This window comes from Pangasianodon hypophthalmus, chromosome 24, assembly GCF_027358585.1.
Source record: "Pangasianodon hypophthalmus isolate fPanHyp1 chromosome 24, fPanHyp1.pri, whole genome shotgun sequence".
Classification (NCBI taxonomy): domain Eukaryota; kingdom Metazoa; phylum Chordata; class Actinopteri; order Siluriformes; family Pangasiidae; genus Pangasianodon; species Pangasianodon hypophthalmus.
The window spans coordinates 1730019-1750624 of record NC_069733.1 but is presented as its reverse complement, the minus strand read 5'-3'; the positions used below and the strand labels follow the sequence as shown (position 1 = coordinate 1750624).

The 20606-nt window shown below is 37.7% G+C and overlaps 3 protein-coding genes across 10 annotated transcripts; all 3 read right to left on the bottom strand.

Annotated features, from left to right (window-relative positions):
* Window positions 1-1502: 1502 nt before the first annotated feature.
* Window positions 1503-4370, bottom strand: LOC128317350 (H-2 class I histocompatibility antigen, D-37 alpha chain-like; the record flags this gene model as incomplete). The annotated part of the gene is made up of 4 exons (XM_053229245.1): window positions 1503-2628; window positions 2717-2995; window positions 3818-3873; window positions 4165-4370. Coding segments are annotated over 4 exons (774 nt in total), but the record flags the coding sequence as incomplete, so codon positions are not given.
* LOC113542369 (BOLA class I histocompatibility antigen, alpha chain BL3-7) lies at window positions 2859-14138 on the bottom strand. 8 transcript variants are annotated; one of them, XR_008300846.1, is made up of 8 exons: window positions 13853-14138; window positions 11457-11714; window positions 8278-8553; window positions 7133-7414; window positions 6933-7052; window positions 6695-6720; window positions 6215-6390; window positions 2859-2995 (listed from the first exon to the last, which is right to left on the bottom strand). XR_008300846.1 is itself a non-coding variant. In XM_053229118.1 (8 exons), exons 1-8 carry the CDS (start codon window positions 13920-13922, stop codon window positions 6298-6300), a joined length of 1083 nt encoding a protein of 360 aa, XP_053085093.1. In that variant the 5' UTR covers window positions 13923-14138; the 3' UTR covers window positions 6085-6297. The 8 variants fall into 8 exon arrangements, 4 of the variants coding, with proteins under 4 accessions (XP_053085093.1, XP_053085092.1, XP_053085094.1 ...); XR_008300847.1 differs by lacking the exon at window positions 6695-6720 and having other exon boundaries at window positions 6215-6327; window positions 6370-6390; XM_053229118.1 differs by lacking the exon at window positions 2859-2995 and having other exon boundaries at window positions 6085-6327; window positions 6370-6390.
* Window positions 14139-16942: 2804 nt separating this feature from the next.
* Window positions 16943-20182, bottom strand: LOC128317328 (uncharacterized). Its single transcript, XM_053229131.1, has 6 exons — window positions 20094-20182; window positions 19394-19735; window positions 19271-19312; window positions 19054-19167; window positions 18938-18960; window positions 16943-17643 (listed from the first exon to the last, which is right to left on the bottom strand). Exons 1-6 carry the CDS (start codon window positions 20134-20136, stop codon window positions 17506-17508), a joined length of 702 nt encoding a protein of 233 aa, XP_053085106.1. The 5' UTR covers window positions 20137-20182; the 3' UTR covers window positions 16943-17505.
* Between the last annotated feature and the right edge of the window lie 424 nt (window positions 20183-20606).

Genomic DNA, 20606 nt, shown 5'->3' with positions numbered 1-20606 from the left:
GCAAGATGGCGCCTGAGAATTTACATGTTATAATTTTTTCTGTATGGCCTTTAGACTTTACTCCTTCAAAATGAGTTAGTTAAACAGTTGAACTGGCCTTTTCATGAGCTATAATCGTTGGGACGCTCGAACAAATTTGGACTTGATGACAAGTTGAAAAGAAGCAGCAAAACTGAGTCAGTGGCAGTGCATGCTAACACGCTAAGACGAATGCACACGTGAAAAACGCAAGAAAGGTTCAGAAACTTGTGGAGTACTCAAATCCTTCGGAATCTGTCTAACAAGCCCAAAAGTACAACTTGGAAAAGAAGTGGGTTTCAGCGAATCGTTTCCAGCGCTGCTGAAATTCTGCTCAGTGCTTCAGTAAAAGTGCTGTGCATGGGGACGTGTTATGGATGTGACTGTGCTGCACTGAAATACCTTTCCCCTGCATGTGTTTGGCTAAATGACACATGCTGTCTCCTGTGTGTGTATATGTGTATACTCTGCATGATGTATTACTATTTCACATAGTTTACTGTATGTTTTTGCACTGTTTGATGGTAAACAATCATCCACATACCTCTGTATCACTACTTTATAAGACACTATTGTATCCTCTATACCATCTAATATAGTCTGCACTATTGATATGTGCAATGCCTTTTTCCTATATACATGCAACTGTCTTGTGTTTTTGTGTATGCTCTGTCTGCACATTGTTGTGCTGGAGGAGCAGGTTACTGTAGCACGAGATTGTAATTGTTTTTGTATACTGTAAAACCTGAATGATATGAGAATAAAGCTGACTTGACAAATACATTATACTCACAATCAGTCATCTCATATTTCTGGCACTGATTCTTTAAGAATCCCCATCTCCATTCCCACCTAATCCTTTCCTTGATTATGATTAGGTAGGTGAGGTCTGAATGTTCTGATGTAAAGCTAAGTGTTAACAGTCAAACCCTTGACCACAGCTGAATGGATTTAAGTGACATGTTAACTTGATGTCAGTGCTGGGTTTCATCTGATGATCTGAAAAGTTTGGTTCTTCTCAAAATGCACAACCAAATTATACAGGAGTAGAAAAACATTCAGCGTTTTACAATATTCCTGTTTCTTCACTACTGACCTAGAACATAAAGGTTTTTTTTTTTTAAACAGAATGTAGTATAACAGATTTGTCTGCACATTTTTTTCCACATTAGTGGTTGTCACAAAAAAATAGAATGAAGTTATATGTAGCAAAACATTTAATGTTGATAAACATTTAATTAGTAAAGGTTTATAAAAATAAATAAATAAATAAATACCTCCAGTTTAAAATGGATTAGCTTCACCCAAAGCCTGGTGTTAGATTCTGCATACTACTGTATGTATTGTGTACATACTTTGTCATGAATAAGGTTACATTTAAGAGAAAAAGAACACAGCCCATCTTCTCTACCATTAAAAAGAAACTTTATTGATCAGTACAAATAATATATATATATATATATATATACATATATTTTTATTTATTTATTTTTTTCAGATAGCCTTTAAGAATGCCTTTGACAAAAGAAGAACATACTGAAATCATTCTCATGGCTGGATCGGGAAGGTTGCGATGGATTTTAACAGGAAACATAGCAAGCACATCACACACAACACTGTTGCCAAACTTAATTAACAAATTCAAAAGACCGGAAGTGACATCCACTTCCAAGTGAAAGACAGCCACTGACGAAGGCACAACCTACACAGTGCTGGCAAACACAGTTCCCTGTGTATGAAGACTTTTGGGACACTGTAGTTGCTCATTTACATGATTTTCCCTATTAACACATTTCTGCCACCTGGAATCTAGTAAAATTATGCATAATGCATAAATAGAAGTACATAATACTGTAGTAATAATACAATGAAGCATCAGGACAGCCACATTCTCTAAGCAGATAACTTCCAGGAATTTGTATATTCTTTCACATACAGCCATGGAAAAAGAAAGTACATTGTCCATCAATTCTATGTTTTTATTTATTGTACTTTATTTTCCCCATGACTGTAATTGCACTTATAAGGTTACAGTGACAAGATCATCTTCTTCAAAAAAGATCACCATTACATACTCACAATCGCAGATGTTCCATCAGTCTTACAAAGATGTCCGGTAGTAAAGCCTCTCTCCATGACCAGGTTCACCTGTCTGAGTGAACAACACGCACACACCCCTCTGCTCTCCCTCAGCTCCTACTGTTCCTCCTCCTGGTCTTACTCCCACACCTCCTGTACACTTAAAACCCAATTTCTTTATACCTCCTGCTTTCACTCATCTCATGACCTTATTTGAAGGGATTTTGTAAAGTTTCATGGAATAAGGTCATGTCCAGGGCAATCCTTCCAAACTGCAAAGTGTCCATTGGCTGCTGAATCATCCCAGCTCCTTCCTGACGTCTCTGTCCATGTGACAAGATCCAAGTTCAAGTTCAATGTCTCCAGTTGCTCTGCTGAACTTATTTTTTGTTTCTTTCTTCCTCTCCCCAGACTTCCTTTTCTTCCAGATCACAAATCCAGCAGCAACAGCAAAAAGAACCATGGGAACCACGACTATAGCAGCAATGACACATTTCTGCCCTCCATCTGATCCTCCATCTGATCCTCCACCTGTTAAATCAGCACAGAGACTTTATTATCTGCTGCAGCAATAAATCAGCTGTAAATCTGGAGTTTTAGAGGAAAGTGTTTCTCCGACCTCTCACAGGCAGCACTAACTCCTTCTCCAAGCTGCTGTGCTGAATCACGCAGGTGTAGGTGTGTTTCTGCAGCTCTTCAGCTGGAACTGTCAGAATGCTTCTCTTCTGGAAGCTTCCATCCTGGTTGGGTAACGTCTCTCTGAGCTCCACGTCCTCCTGCACGTCCTCTCCGTCCTTCTGCCAGGAGATCATCACTGCTTTGGGGAAGAAACCTGTAGCATGACACACCACCGCTGGAGATGACGAGTGTTTCTGGAACAGTGATGCCTCGGAACGAACTGCAGAGACACAGAGACATACATATTAAAACTCTCTGACAGATTTATTTATTTATAGCATAAATGACATTAGTGTGTGCAAGTGTGTGTGTTGCAGGGACAGAGTGTGTCATTACCGTGTACATTATTGTGTGCAGTATGAGGGTAAGTGTTGTAGAGAAGGAGTGTGTGTTTAATGTGCACACTATGAGTGTGTGTGTTTTAGTGTGAGTTGTAGTGAAGGAGTGTGCTGGAGTGTGTACACTATCAGTGTGTGTGTGTTGTGAAGGATGAAGGAGTGTGTACACTATCAGAGTGTGTGTGTGCTGTAATGAAGGAGTGTGTTGGAGTATGTACAGTATCAGTGTGTGTGTGTGTGTGTGTGTGTGTTGTGAAGGACGAAGGAGTGTGCTGGAGTGTGTACACTATCAGTGTGTGTGTGTTGTGAAGGATGAAGGAGTGTGTACACTATCAGAGTGTGTGTGTGCTGTAATGAAGGAGTGTGTTGGAGTATGTATAGTATCAGTGTGTGTGTGTGTGTGTGTGTTGTGAAGGACGAAGGAGTGTGCTGGAGTGTGTTCAATGCTGCCTGAGCCAAATCTTTAAACACGGCATAATCCCAATCCATCTTTAAATGTGCCTTTTATAGGATTTCACTTTACATTAAGTCTGTTCATCTGTCTGCATCGTGTGAGCACCGAAATGATGATGAACAATAAGTGGAATGGAAGTTCCTTAAAATCAGTTTATCTGCTATTACACTTTTCTACCACTAGGGGCTCCTGCATGCACATGGTCAGGAGTGTGTGGAAATATACACACATCCTCATGCATTAGCAAAACTTGATGAATCCCATTTAATGCCTAGAAACATGCGTACACACGGTTTATGCACAAAACTATATGAGCACACGGTTGATCACTCTGGTGTGGCAGTTTTTAAGGACTGACTGTCACACATGCTTGTTTCTGCAGCAAAATCCAGCAGCCTTCATTCTGGTTTTTGTCTGAAAAGTGCTCTGTTACATTAATATGCTGCTTTCTTTACTGACATAAATGCATTTCTCTGTAAGATTCATTTTAGCTGGAAAAGTAATGATTAGAAATCTAAAATGTTTTGTACTGACTCAATGTTTTTGTACTAACTCAATAAGAAGTCATAAAATAAACAACTATAACAAAATTTGTACTAAAATATAGGGTGCACTTTTGTAAAGTGCTGATCATCAGCTTCGACCTTCTGTATCCACTCTGTCTTTGGGATCAGCTTCTTGATGTTGCTGTCGTAGGACACAAACTGCTCTCCATCCACCAGACCTACAGCAGTGACATTTCTTCCTGTTGTGAAGGCAGTGTAGAGGTACTGCAGAGTGTGTGTGTGACTGTAAAAGTTGTTTTAGTAACTTAACATGTGCTTAATATTAGTACATCATTAAAAAAAATGAAATGCTCTGAACAAAAACTATGCAAAAAGTATAGTGACAACAGTCATCATCTCAAGGTGTGTGTGCTTCACAAAGTAGCAGAAGCACCTCTTTTCTACTGGATTCCAAACACACACTCCTTCCTGTACACAGTCATATTTCCACACATTATATGCCAAGTGGCAGAAACGAATAATGAATAATTCAGTCAGTGCTTTATGTAACTGAGCTCCGTTTCAGCTGCTGTAACAAGCAGAGTGTCACATGATCACACCGGATGTGGAACTCTCACCGTCATCATCAGCAGCCGCAAGATGGCGCTGGTGCAGCAGGAAGTTTTAAATGCAGGGGATATAATTGTGCATTAATCAAGTATTTCATCATCCAAACTTCATATCGAGCTATGTCCTTCCACAGCTGGATTAATATGTAGACCTTTCTTTCTTTCTTTGCCATTTCTGCCACTGAAGCTTCAGAACAGTAAATTAAGCTACGTTTAGCCAACTTTCCCCAAGTTATGAAGGTGGAAGCAACAGCCAGCAACCGCACAGAACTATCATGCAATGAAACCTTGCGTCCTGGCATTCATGTGGATGTTACTCTGACCACATACCACCTACCTAAACATTGTTGCAGATCAAATAAATCCCTTCATGGCAACGGTATTCCCTTCCAGCAGGATAATGTGCCCTACCACACTGCAAAAATTGTTTAGGAATGGTTTGAGGAACATGACAAAGTGTTCAAGGTGTTGACTTGGCCTCCAAATTCCCCAGATCTCAATCTGATCGAGCATCTATGGGATGTGCTGGACAAACAAGTAGGATCCATGGATTCTCCACCTCAAAACTTACAGGACATAAAGAATCTGCTGCTAATGTCTTGGTGCCAGACAGCACACCTTCCGACGTCTTGTGGAGTCCATGCCCCGACGGGTCAGAGCTGTTTTGGCAGCACTAGGGGGACCTACACAATATTAGGCAGGTGGTTTTAATGTTATGGCTGATCGGTGTATATTTCATGAATAATGGCTTTATTTTTGCATGGCAAAATCATAATTTAGTTTTTTGGAGTGTGTTGTGGAGGTGATTATATATCTATATCTATATATACATATATATACATATACACACACACACACACACACATTATATATGTACATTATATATTAAATATATACACATATGTTTCTAAGAACTTCACAGTTACAGGACATTATTACGGAACTTTTTTGTAGATTATTTCTTCATCACTCCTTATAAAATACAGATATAAGGAGTGATGAAGAAAATAATCTACAAACAAAAGGTTCCGTAATAATGTCCTGTAACTGTGTAGTTCTTAGAAACTCAGAAACCCATTGCTACACACTGCAGTCCAGTTTGTGGCAGTAATGCATTACATACAATGCCGAATGCTATTAATACCAGAAGAACAAGAAGAAGCATGGCTGCACCTCCTCATCTTTGAAACAGGAGAACAACAGTGAGAAAACTATGGCAGGGAATTCAGAAACTTTAAAAAAAAAAAAAAAAAAAAAAAAATCCATAAGCGTAGTAATGTAATATAGTAACACATTGCTGAGTGGAAATGGTTTTCCCTGAAAAAAGTTCAAATTCTTTAGATACTGAATTCCAAATTTTACACATTTACAACTGTAAATACTAGATATATTCCCTGTGAAAATCTCAGCCAATACCAAAAGCAGAATCCTCAAAAGTACTTTGTTTTTTTTTTCAGCAGAGGATTCAGAGAATAACACTGTCTGAATCAGAAAATGTCTCACAAGACTGTTCCGTTTCAACTAGACATTCACCTCAGTCACTTCCTAAACAGAGATGGTGGTGGCATTTCTTGCGATGATGCCGTTACTGAGAATCTTTACTCATCTCCGTCTCCTCATCTCCGTCTCCTCATCTCCGTCTCCTCATCTCCGTCTCCTCCACTCCCTCTCCTCCACTCCCTCTCCTCCACTCCCTCTCCTCCTCTCTCCTAGAAAAACACACAGAAAGAAACAGGATCAGCTCTGAGCTGAGGTTTAATGTTAGCACAGGCTTTTCTGCTGGATTTTCACTCCACACACAGATTTTTATTCCATATTACACTGTAAACATCATCATGTCTTTCTCTCTCAGTTCAGCAGGAAGACACACAGTCACACTTTAAGAGTTGTTGGAGGAAGAATCTCCTTCAGAGGCTGTAAAACATTCAAATCCATCACAAAGTGAACTAAACACTGCAACTAAATAATGTACTGGTTTTAAACATCATTTATGGATCATAAAGGGTCACTTACGGCTTTGGCTGGAACAGGTCTGAAGCCTGAAACACAGATGATGGACAGACAGTTATTATAAAATCTGTGTACTGTGTTTGCTTTCACAAGACATTTAGTCAATATCAGCTTATTGTCTTGCCTAATTTATCAGTTACACTTAAAAATTAGCAAAATATTCATCAAATCCCCTTTCAAGAATTAGAAAGTGTAAATCTGTTCTCTGAAAACTTCACATCTGCCTCCTTCCTCCTCTCACCAGAGTTCTTCTTCTTCCAGATGACAATTCCAGCAATGGCAACGAGAGCAACGAGAGCTGCGACTACAGCAACGATGACACCAATCGGTGCTCTATCTGATCCTCCATCTGATCCTCCACCTGTTAAATCAGCACAGAGTCTTTATTGCTGCAGCAGATAATAAATCAGCTTTCACTGTAAATCTGTAGTTTTACGGAACTTTTTGGTACTTCTAAGACTAACTCCTTCTCCAAGCTGCTGTGCTGAATCACGCAGGTGTAGGTGTGTTTCTGCAGCTCCTCAGCTGGAACTGTCAGAATGCTTCTCTTCTGGAAGCTTCCATCATGGTTGGGTAACGTCTCTCTGAGCTCCACGTTCTCATGCACCTCCTCTCCGTCCTTCTGCCAGGTGATATTCAGTGCTTTGGGGAAGAAACCTGTAGCATGACACACCACCTCCGGAGGAGTCGAGTGTTTCTGGAACACTGACGCCTCGGGACGAACTGCAGAGACACAAAGTGACATAAATATTAAAACACTCTGTCAGATTTATTCATTTATAATGTAAATGACACATAGCTTTATAGTTTCTTCATTATATGCTCATAGCTTTATAGTTTCTTTCTTTATTTTCTTTATATTTATGCTTCTCATTTCATAACCTTCTCTTCTCTCTTTTACTTTCTTATCTTACCTTACAATGTTTACCATATTAATATTATTTTTATTTCTTGTATTTTACTGTTATTACTAAGCACCAGTACACCAAGATTAATTCCTTGTACATGTAAACCCACGGTACTTGGCAATAAAGGTGATTCTGATTCTGACACTAGTGTGTGTACGTGTGTGTTTGTGTGTGTTTGTGTTGCAGGGACAGAGTGTGTCACTACTGTGTACACTATCGCAGTGTGTGTACGTGTGTAGGAAAGTGATTCTAGTGTGCACACTGAGTGTGTGTAGTAGAGAAGGAGTGTGTTATTAGTGTGTACACTATGAGAGTGTCTGTGTGTTGAAGTGAAAGTGTGTTATTATTGTGTTCACTATCAAATTGTGTGTTGTACTGAAGGAGTGTGTTGTTAGTGTGTGCACGTTTGTGTGTGGTTACTGTGTGTGTGTTGTACTGAAGGAGTGTGTAATTAGTGTATGCACTATCAGAGCCTGTGTGTGTGTGTGAAATAGTGTTATTAGTGTGTACATTATCAAAGTGTGTGTCAGTAAAGGAGTGTGTTGGAGTGTGTACACAATCGGAGTGTGTGTGTTGTAATGAAGGAGAGTGTTATCCGTGTGTGCAATGTGTGTGTGTGTGGGTGGGTGTGTGTTTAACAGCTGCAGTTACAGTAACAGAGCAGATCACACACTTTACCTTTCCTCTCCAGAGTCTCTCTGGCGTAAGACACGTACTTCTTTAACCAATCAATACAGTCATTCTGCAGGAAGTCCTTCCAGTATTTAGCCTTTTCTCCTCTAGGATCCCAGTTGTTTATAAAGATCACAGCTTGACGTTTAGCTGCAGTCCAGGTTGCATTTTTCAGATTCAGACTGATAAAATCTTCTCCATCATAACCGTACTGATCGTATCCTCTAGTAGTGTTCTCACCATTACGCTCACAGCCGTACATCCTCTGTAGTGTATGAACTCCTGCAGTAACACACACACACACACACACACACACACACATTACACAAAGTGTATTCAGTTGAGTTCAGATGAGTTTCTTTTCCTTTTACACTCTCAACTCAAACTGTTACACTGTTTTTCTACTCGTCCTTTTGCCCTCGGTCATTTTTCCATTTTGTCGTTTCTAGTAGAACAATGATATTGAAGACTATTTGCAAAAGAACATTTCATAACATCTGTGTTGTGAGCTTCTACACTGCATGGATTCACAGCTCTTTGTGTAAAGTCCAAACACATTCTGATCACTTAATCTGCAGGAATTTTAAGACTAAAGGGGTACAGAGAAGCTATTTAGTGTGATAGTATGCAGTCTGGAATAAAGACTGAGGGACTCTGAGGATATAATTATCTGCTGCTGTTTCCTCGATATTACAAAACCACTGCGTACTACTGAGAATACAAAACTTTATTTTGTGCATCAGTATCATTCTGTGCTTGTTTATGGATTCACAATAAATCATGAGGTGATGTCAGAAAGGAAACTGTATTTACGTGTTACTTCAGCAGGTTTATTACACAGAGCTGTTTCACCAGCCATCAACACAACTGAACAGCCACACCTCTGTTTCACAGAGATCGTCTTTAACAGGTCATTTAAAGCAAAGACGTCGTCTCAGTAGGAGTTCAGCAGGTGAGTAACCACACTCCAGTGGTGTGCTGTGAGAAACAGGAAGTGTTTATTAAAATCACCTCCACTGTCCTCCCTCAACAGCCACTTTACAATTCTTACTGAGTTTTCCCATTGTGTGTTTAAAATTCCTGTTATTTTTGGAGAAACTCATTAAACTGGCATTGCTGAATTGCAGGTCATCAGTAAACACTTCTGTTGGTACTCCACGTCTGGAAAAGATGGACCTCATGCATGTTTATTGATGAAGAACATATGATTATGGTCTATGATGTAGTTTTTACTTTTTTTTTGGATGGAATTCAGATCACTGTAATTGTTATTTTGTTATCGTGGCTCTATTATGACTCTCTGCTGTAGCTGAATTTAACACACACACATCTGGGTATAGTGAGTTACAGTCAGAGATAATCAAAAAATTTCTGTTAGAGGTCAATAAGTCAGCTCCGACTTTACGATACAGTCTCTGTGGAACTGGATGTGGCATCAGTGGACTACTGGACTGGTATTTCAGATATACATTCACCGTCCACTTTATTAGGAACACCTGTACACATTCATGCAGTTATCTAACCAGCAAATCATGTGGCAATGAGTAATATTTTGCAGATACAGGTCAAGAGTTTCAGTTAATGTTCACATCAAGCATCAGAATGGGGAAAAATATGACCTCTGTGACTTTAACCGTGGCGTGGTTGTTTATACCAGATGAACTGGTGTGAGTATTTCAGAAACTGCTGATCTCCTGGGATTTTCACACACAACAATCTCTAGAGTTTATGCAGAATGGTGCAAAAAACAAAAACTATCCTGTGTGCAGGAGACCACATCAGGTTCCACTGCTGTCAGCCAAGAACAAGAATGTAAGTCTACCATGGGCACCGACTCACTCAAACCGGACAGCTGAAGAGTGGAAAAAGACTAGGTAATTTTCCCCCTAATCTTCAACTGTCCAGTTTTGATGGGTCTGTGCCCATGATAGCTTCAGATTCCTGTTCTTGGCTGACAGCAGTGGAACCCAATGTGGTCTTCTGCTGTTGTAGCCCACCCACCTCAAGATTCGACGTTTTGTGCATGCTGAGATGCTTTTCTGCTCACCACAGACATAAGGAGTGATTGTATGAGTTACTGTATCTTTCCTGGCAGCTTGAACCAATCTGGCCATTTTCCTCTCACCGCTCTAATCAACAAGGCGTTTCCACCCACAGAACTGTCGCTCATGCAATGTTTTTTGTTTATCTGTTTTTTAGTCACTATTCAACCCACAGCCGGGAAATGCCAGTATCATCTCCAATTTCTGTTTAAAATGTGCTCATAGCTTAAAGCCATAGAACAGAGATCAACTAAATCTGCACTGGCCAAACGAGATCAACTGACATGTCTCTTAGCATAGAGTTTCCAGCAGTGCTAAAACCACGTTCTTCCCTCTGCAAAGCTGCATGAGCCAAATCTTTAAACACGGCATAATCCCAATCCCTCTTTAAATGTGCCTTTTATAGGATTTCACTTTACATTAAGTCTGTTCATCTGTCTGCATCGTGTGAGCACCGAAATGATGATGAACAATAAGTGGAATGGAAGTTCCTTAAAATCAGTTTATCTGCTATTACACTTTTCTACCACTAGGCTCCTACATGCACATGGTCAGGAGTGTGTGTGGAAATATACGCACATCCTCACGCATTAGCAAAACTTGATGAATCCCATTTAATGCCTAGAAACATGCGTACACACGGTTTATGCACAAAACTATATGAGCACACGGTTGATCACTCTGGTGTGACAACTCTGGTACAGTGTGTGCAGTTTTTAAGGAATTGAGCTGTAAGTTTTTTCTGAGCATGTTGCAGAATCTACCACTTGTCTCCTGGAGACTCTGACTGTCACACACGCTTCTGTTTTTGCAGCAAAATCCAGCAGCCTTCATTCTGGTTTTCGTCTGAAAAGTGCTCTGTTACATTAATATGTTACTTTCTTTACTGACATAAATGCATTTCTCTGTAAGATTTATTTTAGCTGGAAAAGTAATGATTAGAAATCTAAAATGTTTTGTACTTACTCAATGTTTTTGTACTAACTCAATAAGAAGTCATAAAATAAACATCTATAACAAAATTTAATTTAAAATATAGGGTGCACTTTTGCAAAGTGCTGTATTAGGCTGTATTTTTTTTCTGTGGTGTATTTAATAAATGTGTGTGCGTGTGTGTACAGACTGTGTGTATGTGTGCTTCACCTTCAGTTTGATTAAAGCTCTGCATTACTGTAGCCAGATTGTTTTGGAAAAACTCCTGCTGATCCTGTGCACGGTCAGTCTCTCTCTCCCAGTAACGTGGATCATCAGCTCCGACCTTCTTTATCCACTCTGTCTTTGGGATCAGCTTCCTGATGTTGCTGTCGTAGGACACAAACTGCTCTCCATCCACCAGACCTACAGGACTGAAATTTCTTCCTGTTGTGAGGGCAGTGCAGAGGTACTGCAGAGTGTGTGTGTCTGTAAAAGTTGAAAGTTTTAGCAACAGGTGTGTAATATTAGTACATTATTAAAAAAAATTTAGTGCTGTGAACAAAAACTATGCAAAAAATATACTGAAAACAGTCGACATCTCAAGGTGTGTGTGCGAGAGCGTGTGAGCGAAATTATAGAGTGCATTGTGCTTTTTGCCAACAGATTTTTATTATTTTTTTTTTTTTTAGTAATTCAATGTTTACAAAACATACAACATTATATAACAAAGAGACAACATACACACATTGAGGAACGTAATATAATGTACGAAGGATGACAAGGCGGCATACAAGGAGAAAAAATAGCAACAGGACCATTTCTTCTTTGATATCGAATAAGTTACTGAATGAAGTAAAAATAAGTAGTGAGGTCTAAGTCCAGAATGAGGTTGAATAGGGACAGCTAAAAAAAAAATAGATGAGGCACTGATTCGTCTTCAGAGCCAGAGAAAGAACATTCTGGTTGGATTTCCATAAATTAAGATAAGAATAAACTGCAAGCGTAAAAATTATGAAGGATTTTAGAGAGAGTATGGCATGGATAGAGAAATGGAGAGAGAGAGTGCAGCATTGATGGAGAGATGGATGGAGAGAGTGTGCGGCATTGATGGAGAGATGGATGGAGAGAGAATGCAGCATTGATGGAGAGATGGATGGAGAGAGTGTGCGGCATTGATGGAGAGATGGATGGAGAGAGAGTGCAGCATTGATGGAGAGATGGATGGAGAGAGAGTGCGGCATTGATGGAGAGATGGATGGAGAGAGAGTGTGTGGCATGGATAGAGAGATGGATGGAGAGAGAGTGCGGCATTGATGGAGAGATGGATGGAGAGAGTGTGCGGCATTGATGGAGAGATGGATGGAGAGAGAGTGCAGCATTGATGGAGAGATGGATGGAGAGAGAGTGTGTGGCATGGATAGAGAGATGGATGGAGAGAGAGTGCGGCATTGATGGAGAGATGGATGGAGAGAGTGTGTGGCATTGATGGAGAGATGGATGGAGAGAGAGTGCAGCATTGATGGAGAGATGGATGGAGAGAGAGTGTGTGGCATGGATAGAGAGATGGATGGAGAGAGAGTGCAGCATTGATGGAGAGATGGATGGAGAGAGTGTGCGGCATTGATGGAGAGATGGATGGAGAGAGAGTGCGGCATTGATGGAGAGATGGATGGAGAGAGTGTGTGGCATGGATAGAGAGATGGATGGAGAGAGAGTGCAGCATTGATGGAGAGATGGATGGAGAGAGTGTGTGGCATGGATAGAGAGATGGATGGAGAGAGAGTGTGTGGCATGGATAGAGAGATGGATGGAGAGAGAGTCTTTTTTAGTCTTTAGTGTTACAGGTACAGTGACAGATTGACCGAGTGAGAGAGAAGAGGAGCTTCAGGACGTGTGCACACAGCTGGGAGAGAGTTTGGACATTTGGAGTTTGAAATCCTGAACATTGTGTTAATGTAAGTGTGTGGGAGTTTGGTCAATAAAATACTGACATGATTGCCATTAAACTCTGTGAGCAATTAAACAGCATGAATAGAATTAGGTTTTAATTTCAGGTCTATAAAATCTGCAGTAATTAAAACTGAAATAAGTAGGTATAATACCGATCATTTGAAATTAATATTACATTTAAAAAGTATCTTTGCAGTAAGTAAAGGTAAAATGTACTGCTAAAAAACTATTAGGCAGGATTTAGAGCAAGCGCATTGTAGAGATCACGCCCTAAAACAGTGTAAACACTAACACACACAATGACTGTAAACTGCTGCTTGTAAATACGCATCGGGTAGATGGAGCTGTGAAATCGAAAGCTAAACGCCTTCTCCTTCAGTGTCACGCCGCCATTTAGTATCTGTTTAACTACAGTCATAAAATGTAAAAATAAACGTTACCGCCAACAAAATCCTCTACTAATCAGCTAAAATGTGTCTTATATAAATAACACAAGTATGTGTTTCTGTAATTACTGTGTAAAGACCTGTAATAACGGATAAACGCGCTTCCGTTTAACATCAAACTTCCGTATTTCATTAAATGTGAGCTGCGTAATTTACACTTATAGTCAACACATTTACACCACACAGCTTTCTAACGAACTGAGAGCTTCTACACATTTCTAAACTCACCTGCTGATGAAAGATGAACAGAAAAAGTGAGGAAAAGCAGAGCTTTTAATATCCTGCTGCTGTCCTCCATCTTACTCTGTAGACTTTATCACTTCCGTATAAAAATAAAATAAAATAAACTTCCGTAAGTAAAATCTGGTGAAATCCTTTATATAAGCGGCGACACACCGGAGTAAAGTTAACACAATGTTTACCAAAGAGCAGTATATTAAAGGCTCTTATGTAACAGAACTCCGTTTCAGCTGCTGTAACAAGCAGAGTGTCACATGATCACACCGGATGTGGAAATCTCACCGTCATCAGCAGCAGCCGCAAGATGGCGCTGGTGCAGCAGGAAGTTTTAAATGCGGGGGACAGAATTGTGCATTAATCAGGTATTTCATCATCCAAACTTCATATCGAACAGAAGCTCTATGTCCTTCCACAACTGGTTTAATATGTAGACCTTTCTTTCGAGGTTCTTAAGAAAAAAACAACAACAAACAAACAACAACAAAAAAACAACAACCGAGGAACCCCCCCCCCAACACACACACCATTTCTTTCATACAATCTTCTAAACGGATGGATCAGAGAAGTAGACGAGTAATATTAACAATTGGAAAAGAGTGATAGTTTTGTTATCGGGGTGCACCATGGCTTAGTGGTTAGCACATTTGACTTGTATTTGTAGGGTTAGTGGTTCAAATCCCTGCGTTCTCTCCCCATGCGTTGGTGGGTTTCCTCCAAAGACATGTATTTGTAGTTTGATTGGCATTGCCAATTGTCCATTGTGATTGGGCTGGCAGCCTGTCCTGCAGGCTCCGCAGGCTCCCCACAGCCCTGTGTAGGATCATCAGTATTGAAAGTGGAATGAATGTGTTAAAAACAAGCCTGTTGGTGTTAATATCTCCTTTCGTGTACTTTCAGTATGTTTCTTAAAACTTCTTTGTCTGGACAAGAAAAGTATAATAGCATATATGTTATTATACGTGGTAACATTTTAGTGACACAAAAATCACCACTTATTTACAGTTTTCTAGCATTATAATAGGAAATACACATACACACACACATTGCTCCCCTAAAACCCCAGTCATATAACTACCCACATAACCTATATCTAACCTTCAGCTAAAGAAAGCTTAGGTTACCATTTTCACAATTCAATTCAGTTTTTCCTTCCCTGCATAAACACTCAGCTTAGTAAAAAATCAGTAGTAATTTCACATCACACCAACTTGTAGTTAATTATCTTCCCATAAGATATTTATCTGTAACATAGTATACATAGGGTTAATATTGGTAAACTGGGAGAAAGGTTAAAGTGGGACACTTGAATCCTCTGCTGTAACGTGTCTATACTTTATGGATTTTAATTCCTTACTGAGTTCATCCTTGGGAAGTAAAGGGTTACAGGGAATTATTGGTAAAGTGGGACAGCCAATCAAGTCATTTAAAGAGGGTTTTTTTTAGGTATATGATCTTTTTACATAAGAAATGTCAAATTTTTGAAACTAAATTTGCATTTCCTTAAATACACAGTCTTTAAAAAGCACTGAAAGTTAGCTTAAAAGAAAGTTTATGAAAGATAAAATTAGTAAAGACTGTAAAGAATTAGAAAGTGGGGCCATGGAATTCCCAGCATGGTGGGGTTCTTGGCATGAGGCTCTATTTTTGTGTTTGGTGCAAATAGTGTTGGAGTGGGTTTATTATTATTATTATTATTATTATTATTATTATTATTAACAGTCACAGGGTTATTTATTTTTGTGTTTGGGGCAAATAAAATTCAAGAGGTTTGACCACTAAATATAGCTTCAAGCAGCAATCTGCAGGGTCCAAGCTCCCACAGTGGCCATTTCATGCCTTTAGCTCTGCCCCTCTGTACGACCACCCCTGAAATCTGCGTATGACCTCAGAATCATGTTCTGTATAAACCTTTCAATTTTGTTACAGCTTTGAGTTACAGCTATTTGAGTAAATGAGGCTCCACCTCATTAAGGTTGCTTGATATGTGGCAGCCATATTGTTTAAAAATATCAATATGTTTTTGATAATTATTGATGTTCACATTCTCCAGAGTAGTTTGACACCAAATTTGTAAAGATAGGTAAAGATCCAATGACTAGTTCTCACAGTTCATGTGATATGGACCAAAACATAAAACCCAGTGCTCTAGCACTACCATTGGGCCGATCGGGCCTACCTCACTTGCCTGGGTACTGGGAGGGAGTGTTACCTGTTGACCAAGTTTCATGGCTCTATGACTTACAGTTGGGTATATATATTATGTTCTAAGGCAGAAGACGAAAGAACAAAAGAAAGAAAGAAAGAAAGAAAAATCCTAACAATTACAATAGGGTTCAAGCACCATTGGTGCTTGGACCCGTAAGGATCCAACGAAGAATGAGGAATAATTCAATGCTTTTCAAGCTCTGTAATAATGATTAATTAGTACACACTACTAATGGATATATTCTCCTTATTGTAATAATGCATAACACTTTAAATGTATTTCAGAATCAAATGGTAAAATGAAGAAAGAGAGGGGGGAAGATGAGAAAAAGACAGATAAGGAAAGAGCAGTGAGTTAGAGAAGTTTAGATCAGTGAAGTGAGGAGAAGAGGAGTGGAGCTGTAGGAGGCAGCAGGAGGAGAGACGAATAACATCTTAGGATGATGGCAAAGACATGGAATGTCCAAAAAGCAGCCTACAGAGGAGGGCCAAGGGCCGTAATACATATATATTCACACCTGTGTTACAAAAGATTTTCATGAATGTTACAAGCAAAACAGATGATAAAAAACATGTACATCTGTCCTGGTTAAAGAGAGAGTAAAGTGTCCCACTTGAACAGTAACACAGGAAAACGCAGAGAATCTGATAAACAGAGATTGTAAGAAGGGCCGTTTTACTTGTTTTAAGTATTTCTTGATGTTCACTTTTGAATAGTGTTAGAGAGATTTTAAGCTTTTTTATAAAGATATCTTGTTAGATGATATGACACTGGGATGATGGTAAAAATTGACAGAAAAAGTCACCTTTTCAAAAGTGTCCTACTTGAACAATATTCACCATAATTACTTACACATTAACGACTCAGTTTCACTGAAAAAGAACCAAATCCAGAAATGAAATAAACCATTTCAGACTCCTGAGATTCCACTTGGAAAAGCTGGAATAGCAAATATTTCTATTTCACTGACAAGATGACTAGATGAACTTCACTTTATGGGACATGAGGATACATTTTTACACACAATATCAATTAGTGTTTAATACAAAGTACAGTTTTTATTGTCAGAGCTTCTACAAATCTGTTATTTTCTTAGAAACAAGCAAGAAATAAAGACATGTATCTATTTACACTTGAATATTTTTTACACTGGATATAAACTGAGAGACCTGATACAAGGTTTAGAGTAAAAATTAAATGTGCAGAATCTTGAAGCTATTATATCATTTTATATTATTTTATATTATATTATATTATATTATATTATATTATATTATATTATATTATATTATATTATATTATATTATATTATATTATATTATATTAAATTATATTATATTTTGTAAATGTGATGTTACAAATGATATAGTTCTTCCAAACATGGACCATCAGAAACATCTGCTTCATATTAAGTAAACAGTAATGATATTTGACATTACGTACACACATTACTCTGTTCGACTGAAGAATATACCACATGTTGATCCACCATTTCATCATGTCTCATGATTCTGTTGGTTTTATTCTTAGAGAAGTGAAGTGCAGCGTAATGCACCGAGTCCGAGTCAGCAACCTGCAGAACAACAAAGATACACAGAGATGATAAAATATAAATATAAATAAAAAAATAAATCAAGTACACCTAACATATTTTCTCCAGATGTTCTTATTGAGCTGAAGTGAAGTTTCACAGAGATCATAAAGCCCTCATAGTGGAGAATCTTCAGAGCCTCTTTTTCTGAGAACCTTGAGGACTTCCTCCTCGACCATATGAAAGCATGTGTAATTTCATTGTTCCTATATTTATCAATTATTATATTTATTACTTTTATTACTATTATATTAATTATTATAACTTTTAGCTATAATTCAAGTGTTTTGTCATTTGAATTAAAAAATTTAATCCAAACCTGAATAACTTAAAAACAAGTAATCTATAAATAATATCAACATGATACCAACCTAATATTCTGTCAGTGAAATTATTAATGAGGAAAATCTCTATGACTAATAAACAGAGAAAATGTACTTGTATTTAAATAATGAGCCTAATATTTTAATAGCTGGATTATACAGTATTCATTAATTAAAAAATATATATTTATGTGAAAAATGTTTCAGAACCCCTGTTTTTTATTGATTTATTTTTTAAAATTGATCTAAAAACTGTTTTAAATAATGAAAATATTTACTATATATATTATATATTATACTATATATTTTTGCGGACTGTACGTTTTGCTTAATTGTTTTGAGTTGCATGCTCAAATATTTTGGATATATAATTTCTTTAGAAATGATTAGAATTAAGATCATCTTGTGCTTTTTGTTTTAATACACATCTGGAACACACCAACAAATATTCATCAGGCTTTCATGGATTAAAAAAAAAGTTGGCACCCTCTGTGGTTTTTGAATGAAAAGGGAAAGGGTACCTCTATTTTAAAATATATATCTACAAAAAATGATCAGAATGTTAAAAACATAACGTGGCTCTAAGAAGAGAACAGAAAAATATCTGAAATACTTGAAGAAGGCAGCGTCTGGTTAAAGCAGAAACGATGAGAACAAGAGGAAACTAGTGGCTCATGTATAGATGCCAAATATTACACCTGAGAAGTTCCAAGAGCTGCTTAGAAGATATGAGCTTTATTATTATATTTCATTATTAATATCTTAGAATTTATCTAATACACTAAATGTTCAATTTATTTGTCATTTGTATTCAAATAAAAGTTTTTTTACTGAGAAGTTAAAAAAATTCTTCATCACAAAAAACCCCAAATGCATCGATTTCTGTTACAAAGTAAATCAGAGTTAATTATTCTGGAGGTCGGTGTGTGTGTTTAAATTAGTCTCAAATTTACCTCATTAGCTTCTGCTTCAGCACCTAAAGCAACACAAAGCAAAGATTATTATTATTATTATTATTATTATTATTATTATTATTATTATTATTATTATTACAGGAGTAATATTTTACCTCTCTGAGCTTTTCTGTGCTTCAGTATGATGAAGATCAGGACACTCAGAAGAATCACATTCACGGCACCAAACACCACATTCAGCATGACGAACACAGCAGAAGAGTTTGAACCTTGGAGAAAAATATTAAAGAAAACATTTTGATCCCTAAACCTGCATCATATTTTAATTTAAAAATGTACAGAAGCCTTCATGAGAACAAAAAAATAATAAACCTGTTGTTTTTTCCAAGTTTTCAGAAAATGTTTTATTTACACCTGAAAAAGGAAACATTAATTTTACAAACTTAGTCATCTCAATCAACTTTTACTGCAGTTATTCACGTTGTATAAATTTACCTTTCACTTGTAAAGACGTCGAGTTGCTAAAGATCATTTTATCACTGAAGCTGCAGTAATAGAGTCCTGTATCAGAGACTTTTACTGCAGTGATTGTGAGAGACGTGTTCTTGCCATGAACTGACATCACTATTCTCTCACTTTCAGTAAAGAAGTAACACGGTTGTAATGGAGCTGATGTCCTAAACTTTTTGCACCCAAGAAGAAGTGGAACTGAATCACTCGTGTGTTTAAACCAGTAGATGGAATCTGTAGCAGTCAGGTCATGTTGGCACCAAATAGTGACATTATCTCCAGCTTCTGCCTCCAAAGTTAAAGAGCACAGAGTCTCTGAGAGCAAACCTGCAACCCATAAAACACACACCTCATTTATAACATCCCAGATTTTATAGTTATTTATATATATATTTAAAGTTATAAATAACTTCAATGCATACAGCTAAGACATGATTTTTTTTTATTTAAAAATGCATATGATCCTCTGTGTTTCATTTTGAACTTGGGAAAAAAATTCTCTAAAAATCTCATAGCTGGACAGAATTTTTTTTAATTTATTTTTATTTATTTATTTATTTTTTGAATTTGCAGCTTTCTGAATAATTATATTTTTCAGTTACACAACCACGTAATTAAAAATGTATATATATTACAAATACAATAAGAATTTAGTAAAGCAGTAAAAGAGATTATTAACACTTACCCATGGCACAGAGAAACACATGCAGAGTTAAAAACTGAACCATTGTGTATCAGCCGAGAGACAAAGAGGAAACAATCTGTTGAGCAAATCATATGCTGCTTTATCTGTGTGTAGGGGGTGTGGATCTTTTCACACACACACACACACACCTCACATTTCAGTAGAAGGTCAGCTGACTTAATGATGTTCATTCCAATGAACTGCCATTCCAATGAACCTTAGTTTATTTTTTATATGATAGCATCTGTAAGAACCTCATATTCTATATTCCACTTATTATTTTAATTTTATATGTAGCAAGAATTATTTCAGATTGTTAAATACTCAGTGAGAGCATGATGGTACAGCAGGAAGTGTTGCTGCCTCACAGCTCCAGGGTCCGGGGTTTGATCCAGGATAAAGTGCTTAATGAAGATGAATGAATGAATGAATGATTAATTTTATAGTAACCAACACAGCTTTTCACTTCTGGCTTTATGAAAGACTTTTATTCAGAAAATTCCTTTTGCAGCC